The sequence below is a fragment of the Lagopus muta genome, chromosome 3, assembly GCF_023343835.1.
Source record: "Lagopus muta isolate bLagMut1 chromosome 3, bLagMut1 primary, whole genome shotgun sequence".
Taxonomy (NCBI): Eukaryota; Metazoa; Chordata; class Aves; order Galliformes; family Phasianidae; genus Lagopus; species Lagopus muta.
In genome coordinates, this window is record NC_064435.1 from 11,630,039 (window position 1) to 11,644,356 (window position 14,318).

The 14,318-nt window shown below is 43.1% G+C and overlaps 1 protein-coding gene across 11 annotated transcripts in view; it reads left to right on the top strand.

Annotated features, from left to right (window-relative positions):
• MTSS1 (MTSS I-BAR domain containing 1) overlaps window positions 1-14,318 on the top strand; it is a 117,168-nt gene that overhangs the window by 84,109 nt on the left and 18,741 nt on the right. For 6 of the 11 annotated variants that reach the window (XM_048940260.1, XM_048940255.1, XM_048940256.1 and 3 more), the window contains exons 4-8: window positions 414-498; window positions 1,739-1,830; window positions 3,502-3,576; window positions 9,013-9,024; window positions 14,142-14,299. In XM_048940260.1, coding sequence (XP_048796217.1) covers window positions 414-498; window positions 1,739-1,830; window positions 3,502-3,576; window positions 9,013-9,024; window positions 14,142-14,299 — 422 coding nt within the window. The remainder of the gene's footprint in view (window positions 1-413; window positions 499-1,738; window positions 1,831-3,501; window positions 3,577-9,012; window positions 9,025-14,141; window positions 14,300-14,318) is intronic. The other 5 variants (XM_048940257.1, XM_048940262.1, XM_048940263.1 and 2 more) reach the window with 1 other exon arrangement.

Genomic DNA, 14,318 nt, shown 5'->3' on the forward strand with positions numbered 1-14,318 from the left:
GGTCTGAGGGAAACTTTATTGAGTTCCCTGAGTTTCTCTCCACAATGTGGAACAGTGCTAAAATATTCCATCTTGCTGTGGGTGCCCAGTTTGTTGCCAGCGTGGTATTTCAGTCCCTTCTCTTTTAATTATTCTGCCAGTGGTAAGGTCTGATGGCACAAAAAGCTGTTGGGAAGAACTGCTTTAGTTGTGCTTAAATGTTCAAATCTATTCTCTGGATGAACAAAAATTAAACTCTTCCCAAGGTGATAAATATCCCTGTGAACTGCCTGGCTAATGCAGCCCAGTAGATTTCATAGCTGTTACAAATCTGTTTTTTCAGTTGCTCTGGAAGAGTCAGCACGTGCTGTCATGACTGCATCACAGGGAGGATTTGTGTCAGTGTCTCATCTTCTTTGTATTTTGTTTTTCAGGTGGCACCAGAGAAATTGGCTCTGCTCTAACCAGGATGTGCATGAGGCACAGGAGTATAGAGTCCAAACTCCGACAGTTCTCCAGGTGAGTGGCTGCACCTGGCCCAGAGCTCGACGCTCCACTTCCTTTGCTCTCAGACTGCACGTGCACTGCAGGCATCCCTTTCAGCAGGGAACACAAAAAGCTGTGCAGCAGCATTGGCACTCCAGCTCGTCTCTGCCCCCGTCACTGAGAACAGCATGTATTTTCGCTCCCTCAGTGCACTAGGTGTTGAAGAAGCTGGGAAAGGCAGGATGTCACTGCATGTTCTGTGGGCTGGGCTCTAAATGCTGCCAGTTCCCACTGTTGCTCGCTGCTGAGCAGGTGGCTGCTGGTGTGACCAACCTGTCTTTGTTTCAGATGTTTAAACTTGGTCACTAGATTTTGAAGAAGCCACAAATGTGGTGCTGCTTCCCTGACAGCCCAAAAGGTTTGCTGCCAAGAAAGAAACTTTCAGCAAAAAAATACAGAAAAGGCAGATTTCCTAATTCCCTTTTTGCAGTTAGACTGTAGAGGTAACAGAAGAGGATGAACTCACCTGTGAGCTGGGCTGTACTTAAACAACCTACTTCTGTAGTAGAGAGCAGTTTGCACACGTGCTCTTTTAACCAGAGACTTAAAAAGATGTATTTAACCTGAGGTGAACTAATATGCTGCTTTACCACTTGCCTGATGACTAGGAATGGGTTTTCCTTATAAAGATATTCATAAAATCGGCTGAGGAGAGAACTTCTGTCTGCAGTTACCCTAGAGTTAGCTACTTAAATAATTTGATCCCAGCGTGATTAGCTAGGGGAGCACCACTAGTACCAGTGGTTCTGCTGCAAGAGGTGAGGCACACGGGTGGACAGGATTTTGTTTCCTTCTATAGCTGCTCTGTCTTCTTGTGGATATACACATGCTATTTGATTTTACAATCACCATGGCTGCATGAAACTTGTCAGTGTTGGGGGTATCCATTCAGACTGCATTGTTTGTGACAGATGAGCAGCATCTAAATGTTTCCATTGCCCCATTTCAGATTGCTTCTGTGTTTTTCGCTCTGTTCCTCATTGTCCTGAACTTCTGCACAGTAATTCTGGTTATCTTGTAATGTGGATTCTTTTTAATCCAGTCCTTTTGCTTTCTTCAGCTTAAACATTTTCATGTTCTGGTGTTTACAGCGTGACACTGGTAGCTGTCACAGCAAAAGTAAAAATACTCCAGTATTGACCTTGGCTGTCTCTGTAAGAATAAGGGCATCTGCAGGATTTGATTGCTCTTTGTGTTTTTTCAACAAAATTAGTGCTTTAATTGACTGTCTGATAAACCCACTTCAAGAACAGATGGAAGAGTGGAAGAAAGTGGCCAATCAACTGGATAAAGACCATGCAAAAGGTAGTTACAGAGGAAGAATTTTTTAATAGGAGTAAGATTGTAATACCAGTTTTTCTCCCTCTTTTTATGTTTGTAGTGGGAATCTGAATGATGTGCTTGGATATGTATAGCAGTTTTCTCTTCTAAAACATTCCTTCCAAAATGCCTTACCAGTTTTAACCCTTACTTGTACATTTTGGCGTTTAATTTTTCAGGACTGCAAAAGATGGGTTGTTTTTTTACACTGGTAGCAGCAGCTAGGTTTAACTGTTAGCTGCTCCTGCTGCATGTTATGTGGCAGTGCTGAGGATCGGGGATTCCACATCTATCTCTCAGAGGCCCATGGGTGTCATTAAAAGCTAACTGTAAGATGGTGTTATGGCTCAGCCATAGCCCTGTAAAACATTCAGCGTCGTTACTTTTTATCTGCTGCAATCCAGAAATGTGCACCCGGGGAATTAGAAAGCTGTGCCATTGGACACGAGGTGCTCAGAACTGCAGTGCTGGGTACCACTCCAGAGGCTTTCCTGGGGGAATGAGCAGGAGGCTGTGGTATATTGCGCAGCAGGAGTGTGTTGGTAGACATCTTTGGCTTCTCAAAACTTGTACAGGGGAACGATGGTCTTCTAACACAAGCGCTGAAAGCAGGCTGCAATCTTGGAAATGAAAGAGTTTAACTATGCCTTAAAGAAGCAGCATTACCGTGATTTGTCATGGGGACAGGAAAACTGATGGGAGGGAGCTTGCTCAGCCCTTTGAAGAGAATTTACTTCTTGCTCCACTCTTACTGTGGTCAAATAGAAGCAGTTATATCAGAAGCACTTGAAGAAATCGCTAGCTTGTGCCCCAAAGTGTTAAGGAGGGAGTGAGTAGGAGGGAAGAATCGCTTGAGATCCTGCAAGTGGGGGTGACTCACCAAAGCAGCAGTGAGACTGGGGATTAGTGTGTAGACTTGGGTGCTGGGGGTGCAGTTGGAACTTGTAAAGTTCCTGTACCTGCTTCTGTTTTTCCACCTACAGAAGAGTAGTAGCATTGACCACCTTTGTTAGAATGCATATGTATGTACATATATGCATACATGCCATTTATCTTTTTAAGTATCAGTTTTCAGATGTGGTACCTGTAGTGGGCCTGGACTAGCGATGGAATATTTTCTTCTGGGATTTTAATTCTTCTAGGGTTTGCAGCTCATCTGAAAATGAGGACAGCAACAGTGTGCTCTACTTCATGAGGAAGAGCTGGCAGTGACCCTCGGGCCATGTTTCAGCACCTTCTCCCTCTGCCTGACTTTCATTCTGTGTAGAGATTGTAGGATGTTTTCTGCCTTGCCCTTTTGGATACTTGTTTTTGAACACAGATGTTTTGAGAAAGTTGTCATCTCTGTTTTCCATTCCTGAGAGAGAATGAGTGTCTGCACTGAAAAGCACTCTAATTTTGTACCGTGTTCTCAGTTGTTATTTCTGTAAAGGTTTTGTTTGTTTCAGAAAGATTTGCTATGTGAATGTATGCACACCCTGAAATGTTATATTAAGCCAAACATATTGGCACTGCAAAATGCAAGTTTTGAGCTGCTTTGATTAATACTAGCTATCCTCTTGAAATCTGTGATCTGATATCACAAATATAGCCTTTTCTGTGAAAAGCATCCATTTTAACATCAAATGTGTTGATACAGAGACTGTGTTTTTTTAGAGTACAAAAAAGCCCGCCAAGAGATAAAAAAGAAGTCGTCTGATACACTGAAGCTACAGAAGAAAGCAAAGAAAGGTAACTTGCTCTATACATGTACTGTTAACCTCTGTGCTGAGCTCACTGACAAAGATTGAGCAGCAGTAGGACTCTGTTGTAATAATGCAGCCCTCTGGAATGTATTCCTGGTATGTACTTGAACACCAGGGTACAATTACTGTATGTCATTTAAATCATATTCTGAAACTGCTCTCTACTGTTCTTACACAAAAGCCTTAAACCTGTTTGTACAAAGTCAATCATGTTTTAAAATAGAGCTGCAAACTTACTCCTGTTGAGAACATTGACATTGGAACGTGACTTGTGCAGATACCTGTAAAATTTTCTGCAATCTTTTGGAATAATATAAAAATGCCATTATGTAAATGTTCTGTAGCTATTAACATGTCTTACTGTTCTTCTTACTGTTCTTCCTTTCCACCACCTTTTTTTTTTTTTTTTAGCAGCCTATAATCTCCTACATCTTGCATTATGCCTCAGACCGTGAGAAGGTGGTACGGGCTGTTGTCAGGGGGGTACTTGGCAACCATAGAAAACTAAAGATGAGTAAGAAAAGAAAGGGAGTTTTCCACAAAGGCAGTCTGCCTTAGCTGAGTCTTTTGCTCTTACTGCTCTCTCACCACCATCTTGCCATAGGAGTTACATCATCACATTAGCTGAAGCATGCATCACCTTGATGCCTGCAGTGCTGCCATTGCTGAGGGCTTCACTCAGCGAGGTGCAAACCTCACCAGGCTCTGTAAAAATGACATGGAGCTTGTGCAGAAGCAGACTTTCTTGTTCCCTTTCCTGGCATGGGAAAGGAAATGTGCTTTGAACAGCTCTCAGCCTGCAGGTTGCGACTTGTGCCAGCCCTCCTGCCTGAAAACTGCCAGCAGAGATGAGCTAAGCAAATACTGGGGTGGGAGTTATACCAACTTATTTAACTGTGTGAGTTTAGGTCTTTTCATGCATTAACCAGAGTGGGTGAGCTGTCTCTAACTGTCCTTCCTAATAGGTGAGTCAATAATAATGTTAGCAGGGAGCCACAAGACTGGAAAACTTGTGAATTTTAGCTGTCTGTAGAGGAAGGAGAAGGAAAAAGTTGGAAGCCAGAATGTACCTCAGCAGGCTCTGTGTGTCTGTCTGTCTATAGAAAAGTTCAGTGGTCTAAATCAGATTGGTCATCTTCAGGGGGACGTGATTTTTGTGGTTTTATTTTTGGGTGATGTGTAACCTTGTTTCTCGTTTTGTGTGCTGTATTGTCTGACTACAGACCCACAGCTTTAGAGGGTCTGTGATATTCCTTCCCTTTCTTTTCCTTTCTTTTCCTTTCTTTACCCTTTTCTGGTTTCATCACTCTTGTTGCCCCTGTGTGGTAGGAGCAACCCCTCAACACGTGGCAGGTGAGAACTGAGAAAAGTATGCTTCTGATGTGGAGAGAAGGAACTGTTTTTTGAACCAGTTCCATGAGCTGACAGTTCCTAGCTCCGTCCCCTGTTTAACCTAGTTGGTAGAGTAAAGCTGTCTGCATTCTTGGAGAAGGAAACAGCACTTTCTAGGTTCTTCTGTCCCTCCGGAAATGTGTGCTGTGCCTGGTAAAGAGGAGGTCAGTGCACAAGTGCCTTGTCCTCCTTCAGAGTTAAATATTTTTGAGCAGAGAGTGGAACAACTCTCATTTTGCTGTCACTTTTATAGCAGCTGTGCTATGATTGAAATGCCTATTTTTTAAAATGTCAGTCTTTGGCTTAATTTTCCTATGCTGTGAGATGCTGTTGATGCTGTTACGGAACCCTCTATATTTCCATGCTGTATCCCTCAGAACTTCTGTCCACAGGAGGCGTTTGGGTCCAGATCCTCAGCCCAGGGGGGCTGAGGCTGGATTAGAGCTGATCACAGCATATGAGGAAGATAGAAGCAATGGAGGCTTCCAGGTAGCCAGTGCAAGGGCAAGGAGCATCTGCCATAATCCTGGGAAGCTACAAGTTGTAAATGGCTGTTCTCATAGCCCTGAGGAGGAGAGAAGCAGGCAGATGTAAAGGTTCAGAGAGGTGTGATGATGCCCCAACCTGCCGCCCCATGGGCTCCCTGCGCAGCTGAATGTGGAAGACCAAAAAACCAAGTTTATTTTCCCCTCTTTGCCTTTTCTATCCCTACCTTAAAGGAATATGGTACTGGTCTGAGTGCACTGTGAAATGTTGTGCAAATTTCTCTGTGTGTCCCACCACCCTGGCAGGTTTGTTCAATGTGCTGAGCTGTGGAACACGTTGCTCCTATTGCCACTGAGGCACATAGTCTAGAAGGGGTTTGTTTATGAAATGATAAAGCTGTAGGAGTTTGTTTTAGGTCACAAATGGAGTTTAAACTATGGGCAGGAGAACTCTCAGGTGAAACCATCTTGGCAGGCGCATGGCTCAGTGCGTGGATGTCCTCTGTGCTGGCAGCTCTGTCTCCTCGCTGTGTGGACTTTGTTGTTGTTCTCTTCTTCCTCAAGCAGGACCTGTCCCTTTCGGGTTTTTTTTGTAAGGTCATTGGCTTGCCCATGGGAACTCTAAAACAACAAATTTGTTCCCTTCCTAGTGCTTGGAAGAGTATTTTTGAGCGCCCTTTGTGACTGTGGGCAAGTGAGATGTTTGCTGACTTGTGGATTTGCTTAAAATACTGTGCACGCTAAAAATGTCTTTGAGGCTTTTTCGGTTGTGACTGGATGCAAAAAGGGCTCTCTTCTGCTCTGGGCAGCTACAGATGTAGGAGCTGAGATTAACCCTGTGCTTTCCTCATGCCTGTTGTGGCAGCAGTGTCTTCTCCCTGCAGTCTCCTTCCCTGCATGCATAGAGCTCCTTGTCCTTGCCTGCATCTTACAGATCTCTGGGAGAGAATCAGGGCTGCATGGCTTGTCCTGGCAGGATCTCTGTGTGTTGGGCACCTTGGCAATAAGAGGCTGAGTGCATTTGGGTTTACCTGCTCTCTGGCTTCTTCATGGTCTCTCTGTTCTGGTTCCATGCAGCCACGTTGAAAGTTCAGGCCTGGTATTTGAAAGCATTTATCAGAAATTCTGTTTGCACAGCAGTTGCGTTAATTGCAGTAAAGGTATTTCCAAAGCTTGACGTAATGAGGAAAACACCAAGCTTTCCAAACAAAACAAAGTGATGTTGGGTTCCTTGTTGGAATATATCTGATGAAATGACAAATCCGTGTGTAGATGAAGGTGTTGGCGTCTTCAAAGACCTTGCAGAGCTCATTTGTTGTTGTTGTTGTCTTTCACTATAAAGAAAAATAAAACCTTATGTAGCCTGAATGGGCTCCTGGTGCACCCGCCAGGTCCCTGCAGTCTCTGCACGTGTTGTCATGCTCCCCACAGTGCATCCTTTCCTTCCCAAGGCAATGTGGCCACCTGTTGTCCAGCCCAGCGCTGAAATCAACTCTCATCTAAACAGACAACTCTATACAGTGTGTGGAACTGCATACATTTCTTATATTGCTCTTTATTTTCAGGCAAACGTTGGAATCAGAAGTCAGCCCAGCTAATCTGAGTCAGCAGAATAATTATGTATATATTTGCAATAAATGCCATGTTTAGGTTTCTGCTGAGTCGAGGCCTCAAAAGTGGATGCATAGCAGCTAGAAGCTGTTGAAGTTATATTGAGCCCAGGAGAGAGAGCAGCTGTGGCTCTGCATGTAACCATTTTGAAAGGTTAACAAAATGCATGATTTCTAGTTTCTTTTTTTACAAGAAGTGTCTAGATCAAACGACTAACTTAAAATATAACAAATGCATGGGTAAGATGTAGAGTGCATGTTGGCTTAATTCTCTGTATTTCCTTTACCTTGGACAAGAATGATAACTGGACAGGTTCACTTCTATCGTTAGGGCAGATTTATCTGGTAGGTTTCATTTTCAGGTTCTTCACGTCATCCTGCTTGCAGGCTTTGAGGAAAACATTTAAATCTAAGGGGATTTATGAAAAAGAATTACATAAAATAAATAACTATAAAATGGCAAGGTTAATGTAACACATATGAATGTAAAGACTGAGTTTTGTCTCTAAATTACAGTGTGCCCTCTGTGTTGAGCATCCAAACCAGCACGTACCTCTGAGTTATTCAGCGGCTTGTGAAAGTATTCTTACCAGAGCTCTAATGAATTTGAGAGAGTAGGAGATGATTACTGATGTAATACTGTCAAAAGTGCTTTTTCTTCTCCCTCCTCCCTATTAGCAAGGGCGACGTGTTTGTGCTGTTAGTCTTTGCGGCTGTTTTTGTGTTACATTCTAGTCTTTGTAATGTCCTTATGCTGTTCTCAAGGATGACTGTGCAAACCCTGTGACTCTTAACTAAAAACCATGAAGCACTTCAGCTTAACCGAGGAACATCTCAGTTCCTAAAGCAAACAGTGACTTTTCCATTGGAGCAGTTTGTACTCTGTTTGCATTACACTTGCCCTGCCTGGTGCAGCACCCTGGGGAGAGAGGGCCCCAGAGCAGACCCTGTCTCCACTGGGACACGGCCTTGTTTTCCTCAGCTGGTGGAGTAGGGTATGGTGCCTGCAGTGAGGGCAGGAGGACAGTCAGCAGGCCTGTGGGGTCAGTAGGATAGTGCTCAGAAGGAGAAAAAGCAGTGAGCAAACTATCCTTGCTGTTGCAGAGAAAGAAATCCTGTGTGGATGAGGCTGTCGTGCCTGAAGGGGTTTTCTTCTCGTTTGCTTTTACTCCCCTCGCCCTCCCCAGTCTTACAATGTAAGCATTACTTCATAAATATGCAATGAAGGCGTGTTGGACATGTAGAAAAATCAGTGACCAGAGGTGTTACTTTGCCTCTTTATTTTCATTCCTTGAGTTTCAAATGCCACTTGAAAGTTCCTCATTGACATCGGGCCAGGTTTATTTCCAAACTTTGTCTATATCTTTTGTTAATTGAAATTGTACTATGCTTAATTTTCTTGATGTTTGTCCATGTTGTATCAGCAATTAGTTTTTCATTTCATTAGCAGTCTATCAACGTAATTGCTGTAGAGGTCGTCAAGAAGAACTGTGTTGAGTAATGCAGCACCACCTCAAGATGTGTGAGTTGCCAGGTTCTGTGTGAGGGTTTGTGCTTTGCTCCCCTTCATGGCCTGACTGGTGTTTGACAGCTGCCCTCCTGCTGAAGCATGGGTTGCCATGTTCTCAGCCAAGAAATCTGCAAGCTAAACAAAGTTCCTAAACTAATTTAAGTCTCTTGAAGTAAAACCATACGATAAATAACCAGGAGTTTAATTCACGACAGCTCATCAGGAAGCAAAGCTAACGCATTTCTCTTTATCAGCAGCAGCAGAAGTCAAAATAGTGTAGCCCAAACCACTGGCTCTCTTGTCTTGGAGCAGATGATAATGTCTGAACTCTAGGATTGCTGGTATACCAGTTTGACTTTTTTTATTTTCCTTTCTGTGTCAATTTTGTGTCCTGCAATTTCTCACCATGCGCACCTGCCTGACAGCTGAGGCTCTGGGTAAGTCTGCCATGCTGTAACCCTGGTGGCTGGTTTATTGTAGCCCTTGCTGTGGACTCTTTATGGTGTCTGGTCTCCACTAACTGCCTAGACTTTAATTTCTAATGAAATTAAAATACTGCCTAATCTTAACAACCAAACCTTCTTGTCATTTGTTTCTTCTTTTGGCATTTAATTGGAATGCTGTAAAAGAAGACAATCAGAAAGGGGTTATTATGGACTGATAAGTGATACCATAGTCATGAGAGAAGTTAAATGGAATAGACGTGTGGTAAAGGTGATGTTCAAATAATTGAATATCTTATTGCTAATATGACTTTTAAAGTCTAGAGCTTTAAGTCCTTACTGTTGTTTGTTTTTTTTTAAACCTGTGATCCAAGTCCCCTATTTTTCCCAAAAATCGCATGCACCTTTCTTAATTGATAGCTAAGAAATAGCATAAAACTTCATGCTAGGGAAGGGGTGGAAATCAACCTCACAATTGTTTCCTCCTCTGCTGCTTGATCACGTCTCAAATCTGTTTATGTTGGAGTGCTGTTTCAGTTTTTGTATTGCAAATTTAACGTGGTTGCCTTGAGATTCTCTTGCAAATGAAACTTGGTGCTTCTGAATCTGGGAGATGAAAGTCATTCCTCCACTTGAAGGCATAATGATGTAGATATTTAACACTGCCCTTGGAGAAGCCTGGCTTGATTTGATCAGGAGACTCAAACTGGGATGACTCCATGGGCTTCTGGAGCTGGGCACTGCTGCCTGCTGCTTGCACTCTCCCTTGAAACCGCACGTTGTGTTTTCCCTGGTTTGTGATTCAGCCTGCAAGTTTCTTTTGGTAACTTGGAACTTCTCTTTAAAGGTGCAGCTTAACACTTTTGAACATTAGCAGCTCGCTGGGAACTCCAGTAGCCACCAGAGAGACTTGGATCTAACTGCAGCAGTGAGGTTTTCCACCTTTCTTTCTTAAGGATGCAGAATTCTTATGCTTGCAGTCTAGATCCAAGTTAGTGTACATTAGTGTACATGTAAGGCTTACTGTGCAGGGCTTAGAGGGTTGTTGTGCCTGGCAGATGAAGCAGGTATGCTCCCGTGATGTGGGGGTGAATGATTTGAGCCCTTTCTGCTTTGCACTGGTACAGGTGCACCCAGCATTGTGTGGTGTAGTGCAAATTCTGCAAAAGGTCTATTCTGAATATCCAAGTGCTCTGCAGACACCTGGAAAATGTGAGAGGGAGCAGTCTTTTAAGTGAGAATATAGAAAACAGTAGTTGTACCAGTATTTACTGTATTATCTACTCCATCAGTAGCAGCATTAGCATTCACATTTGCTCTTAGAGCATTAAAAAAACAACATTGTTTTCCTTTGTTGTTGCTGACAGTTTTGCTTATTTAAGTTCTCTTAAAAAGTGTAAGCATGAAATAGAGTTGAAAATCAGCTTTAGCTTTTTTTCTTCTGCCGAATACTTTTTACTGAAGTTCTTTTCAAACAAGGGTTCAGAAGGTGCATGAGGCCTTTAGCAGTGATTCGCACAGGTCACTAAAACTGATCTTTTAAAGTATGTCACTCCTTTACAGCTCTTGCACATTGTGCTGGTGATGTGAAGCAGCTGTTCTGACGGTAACATGTTAAGACTGTCCTTGGAGCAGCGGTGGATCCTGTTAATAATGACAAGAAGCAGTTCACTCTTTGCAGCTCAGTGGCTGTTACCCATGTCAAGCCATGAATCACAGTGCTTTCCTTCCTGGCGTGATGGAAGTCAGTTCTCAACTTCTGATCCCGCATTTCCGTTCCTCTCTACAACTCCCGTTTGAGAGAGGGGGGATGTGAATTTCTCCTCCCTTTTCAGACTGTTGACTCATTACCCTGAATGCATGTGGGTGTTTTTTGCAGAGCCCTCTGCCATCATGCTCATTTCTAGCTGACTGCAGTTCAGACCTGTCACTACACTTGGTTTTTTGACCATTTCTAATGCTGATTGGTTTCGGTGAGTCATTCCAACCTGTCTCCAGGAGGTCCTCCACCTCATTTCAGGAGCACCTTTCCTGCTGCTGAGTGATTATAGTGCTCTGGAACTGTTTTCTGTCATTATGGTAGTTATATTGGTTGGGAACATTTCCAAATGGGTAACCTAAAGCCCATTGAATGTGGGCTAGAGAGAATAATTGATTGCTGGTGTAGCTTGTGAAAGTGTGCCTCATGTCCACAGGCAGAAATAGTGCTATTGGTTGTCGCAGACACCATGGTCAGATGACCTTCTGCTCATAATTCAATGGGGAAAAAGCGCACTGTCTTCCAGTGCTCCATGTTCCCTTCTGAGATGAGTGGTGGAGTCAGACTTAAGGAGAGCTGAGGTGGCAGAGGGGCAGAGAGCTGCTGACCCTTACATCCTTGGTGGGTGTCTTCGAGGTGTAGTTGTGCTGTCGAGGGACTCTGATCGAGGCTGCTTAGCAAGGAAACTGATTGCATTGGGCAGAGATGTCATCCCTCAAATTCCTGAGCTGCCTGAGCGCTGTGGCAGGCAGCTGGAGATGCAGAGAGTGGGAAGAGTTATGTCTGATTTCTAAAGGCTTGCTAGATTGATGACTGCATTATGGAGCTTTCAAAGGATGTTAATAAAGCTTTTCTGTACCTAAAAAATAATTGCTTGGATACATCAAGAAAGAGATGTATTGATGCCACGTAAACATCTGACTTCAGGGCCTCATCCCAGTGATTCACCTAAGCTTGTTTCCTGCTCTGAATTATACCCCACAGCCTCAGTGTTCACACTGACTATGCAGGTGCTGAGAGCCCTCCCTAAAAGTATCTGGGAGGAGGTGCTGTGTCCATCAGCTTCCTGACTTGTGTGCAGGAATAAACAAGAAACTTCACAGGGCTATAGAGGATGCTGTAAAGCTACTTTATATACATATAAACGTACATACATAGGTATGTATACACACACTGTAGTAGTGCACAGCTTGATCATTATTCCAATAGCAGTGTTGAATTCAGTAGGTTGCAAAGGTGTAAATGAGGTTTATTTTTGCCCTGTGTTTTGGGTGCTCTGTTGCACTGTGCCAGGACATGGCTCTGTGAGGTCCAAGTAGATTATCCAGATTCACTCTAATTGAGCCCATTTTGTCGATGGCATCTAGTTGCTTCCTGAATGTGTGTATTCTCACCAGTGCAGTCAGATGCATTTAACAGAGTTTCCAATGTTGAGTGCATGATGATCTGGTGAAACAGCTGAACCTGTACAGCAGTTCTGCAGAGCTGAGCTGATGAGTGCATTGGTTTAGTTAGCAACCAATGTGTTTTTCATTGAATGCATCCACACAAGTGGACCAGCAGTAGGTTTAGAAAAAATGAACTTATTTCACCTGTTGTTACTTGTAGGCAGCTCTCAAAGTAAGGTTCTGAGCATGAATGTAGATCTGATTTTCATAAGAAGTTTGAAAGAACAGCTCCAGAGAAGTACAGTCATTGTATCTGGTTGCATGGAAGAGTATGAGAAAGGGCCTGAAATGTGCAAAATAGTCTTCAGTCAGAAGGGCCCCATTTGTTTCCTAAGGATGACAGGTGAGAAGGCCCAGGATTTTAAGAGACCTGCTCAATTCTTTTCCAAATTGTTTCTGACATATGTCAATTTTGAGATGAGAAGCAGGTAAGCATAATGTCAGAGTATGTTATTTTTAAAGTTACTTACTTCCCACTGATTTTATGACCCCACTGCACCAGTCAGGGAGATCTAGAGGACTGGACACTGGGTGTTCACTCTGGCACTTTGGTACCAGGTGGCTGTGGTGGCTGCTCTGTGCACAGTTCTTTGAAGACATGTTTCAGGAGCTCTGTGAGTGGCTATCTAGGCTATGTCTAGCTTGGAACAGAGGAAACTTGGATGTGTCCAGTCTGTAATGCCTCTAATGCAGCACGACTCTCTTTGCTTCCATTCCTGCTGTCTTTCTTGCTGCTCTGTCTGCATGGCAGTGGTAAGGAGCTGATGACTTCATCTCTCTCTGGAATAGTGCCTCAATACATATGATGATAAGGCAAAGGTTTTCCTTTGTAACCCTCACTGTGAGTCATCTACACTGTGTACTGCACACATTAAGAGACTTCTCTGTGCTTATAGTTCTAAATCGTCCGTGCACAACAGTTATTGTCCATTAGAGTTGATTGTGGGTAGCTGCAACTCACCATTTTAAATGTTGTTTTCCCAGTATTTAGTAACAGTGAAATGGAATGTGCCTGGCATAGTTAATTTGTGTTGTTAGTTGTAGGAGGTTTGAGACAGGTTTGCACAACTGAGGTTCTTTAAAATATTTAGAGGTATAAGCTGCATGAAAAGGTCTTGTGACTACAGCTGTGTTAGCACAGTGATACAGTGGCTGAGCAGCAGCTCTTCCTTACTAGTGGAATGAATTCTTGGCATGCTGCAGAGCAAGGGGTTGATGCAGAAAAATGTGCTCACCTGTCTCAGAAGGTTTTAGTTGACTGTAGTAAAAATAGTGAAACTTTTTTGATTGTGAAACATCAGATGATTATTTTTTTCATAGGCAAACACAGATGTTACTGAACTTCAGCGCGTTTGATATGTTGGTAGTTTTTAGGGTCTGGATTTAGCATAAAGAAAGCTGTTCTATCAGTTGCTTGTGTAAAATACTTGAATCCAGTGATCAGTGGCATGTTTCTAACATCTCATCTAGAAGATATATTCACTCATTTAATGGCTCCACAAACTGTCGTTAAGACCTTGAGAAGCAGAAAAGTAGGAAGAAAGGGAAATATACCTAAGGTTGGTAATTAATACCATCCCGATTGGTAAGACGTTGATTTTCAGCAAGGATGTTATGAAGGGTTTCTTCAGCTAACACTTTGAGAAAGTCCTTACATGAAATGGTACCTTTGGCTTATTGAAACCTCTTGAATTGAGATGGGTTTCTAGTCTATGGAAAAGGGAAAAAGATGCGATGAAATAATTGAGGAAGAAACCTTACTAATTTGATTTAAGGGAAAATGCTGGTTGAGACTTGAATTGCAAAAGCACAATCTGGCAGCAGTGCTGGCTGAAAGTAAGTTATTGTTTTATGTAGATCCACAGTTATGACAAAACGTGTTCTTGATTGTTTCCTGCATACAGGACGGGGTGACATTCAGCCCCAGTTGGACAGTGCTCTGCAGGATGTCAATGATAAGTACCTGCTGCTTGAAGAAACTGAGAAGCAAGCTGTCAGAAAAGCTCTCATCGAGGAGCGCGGTCGATTCTGTACTTTCATCTCGATGCTGCGGCCTGTGATAGTAAGAGCTCTCCATTTAA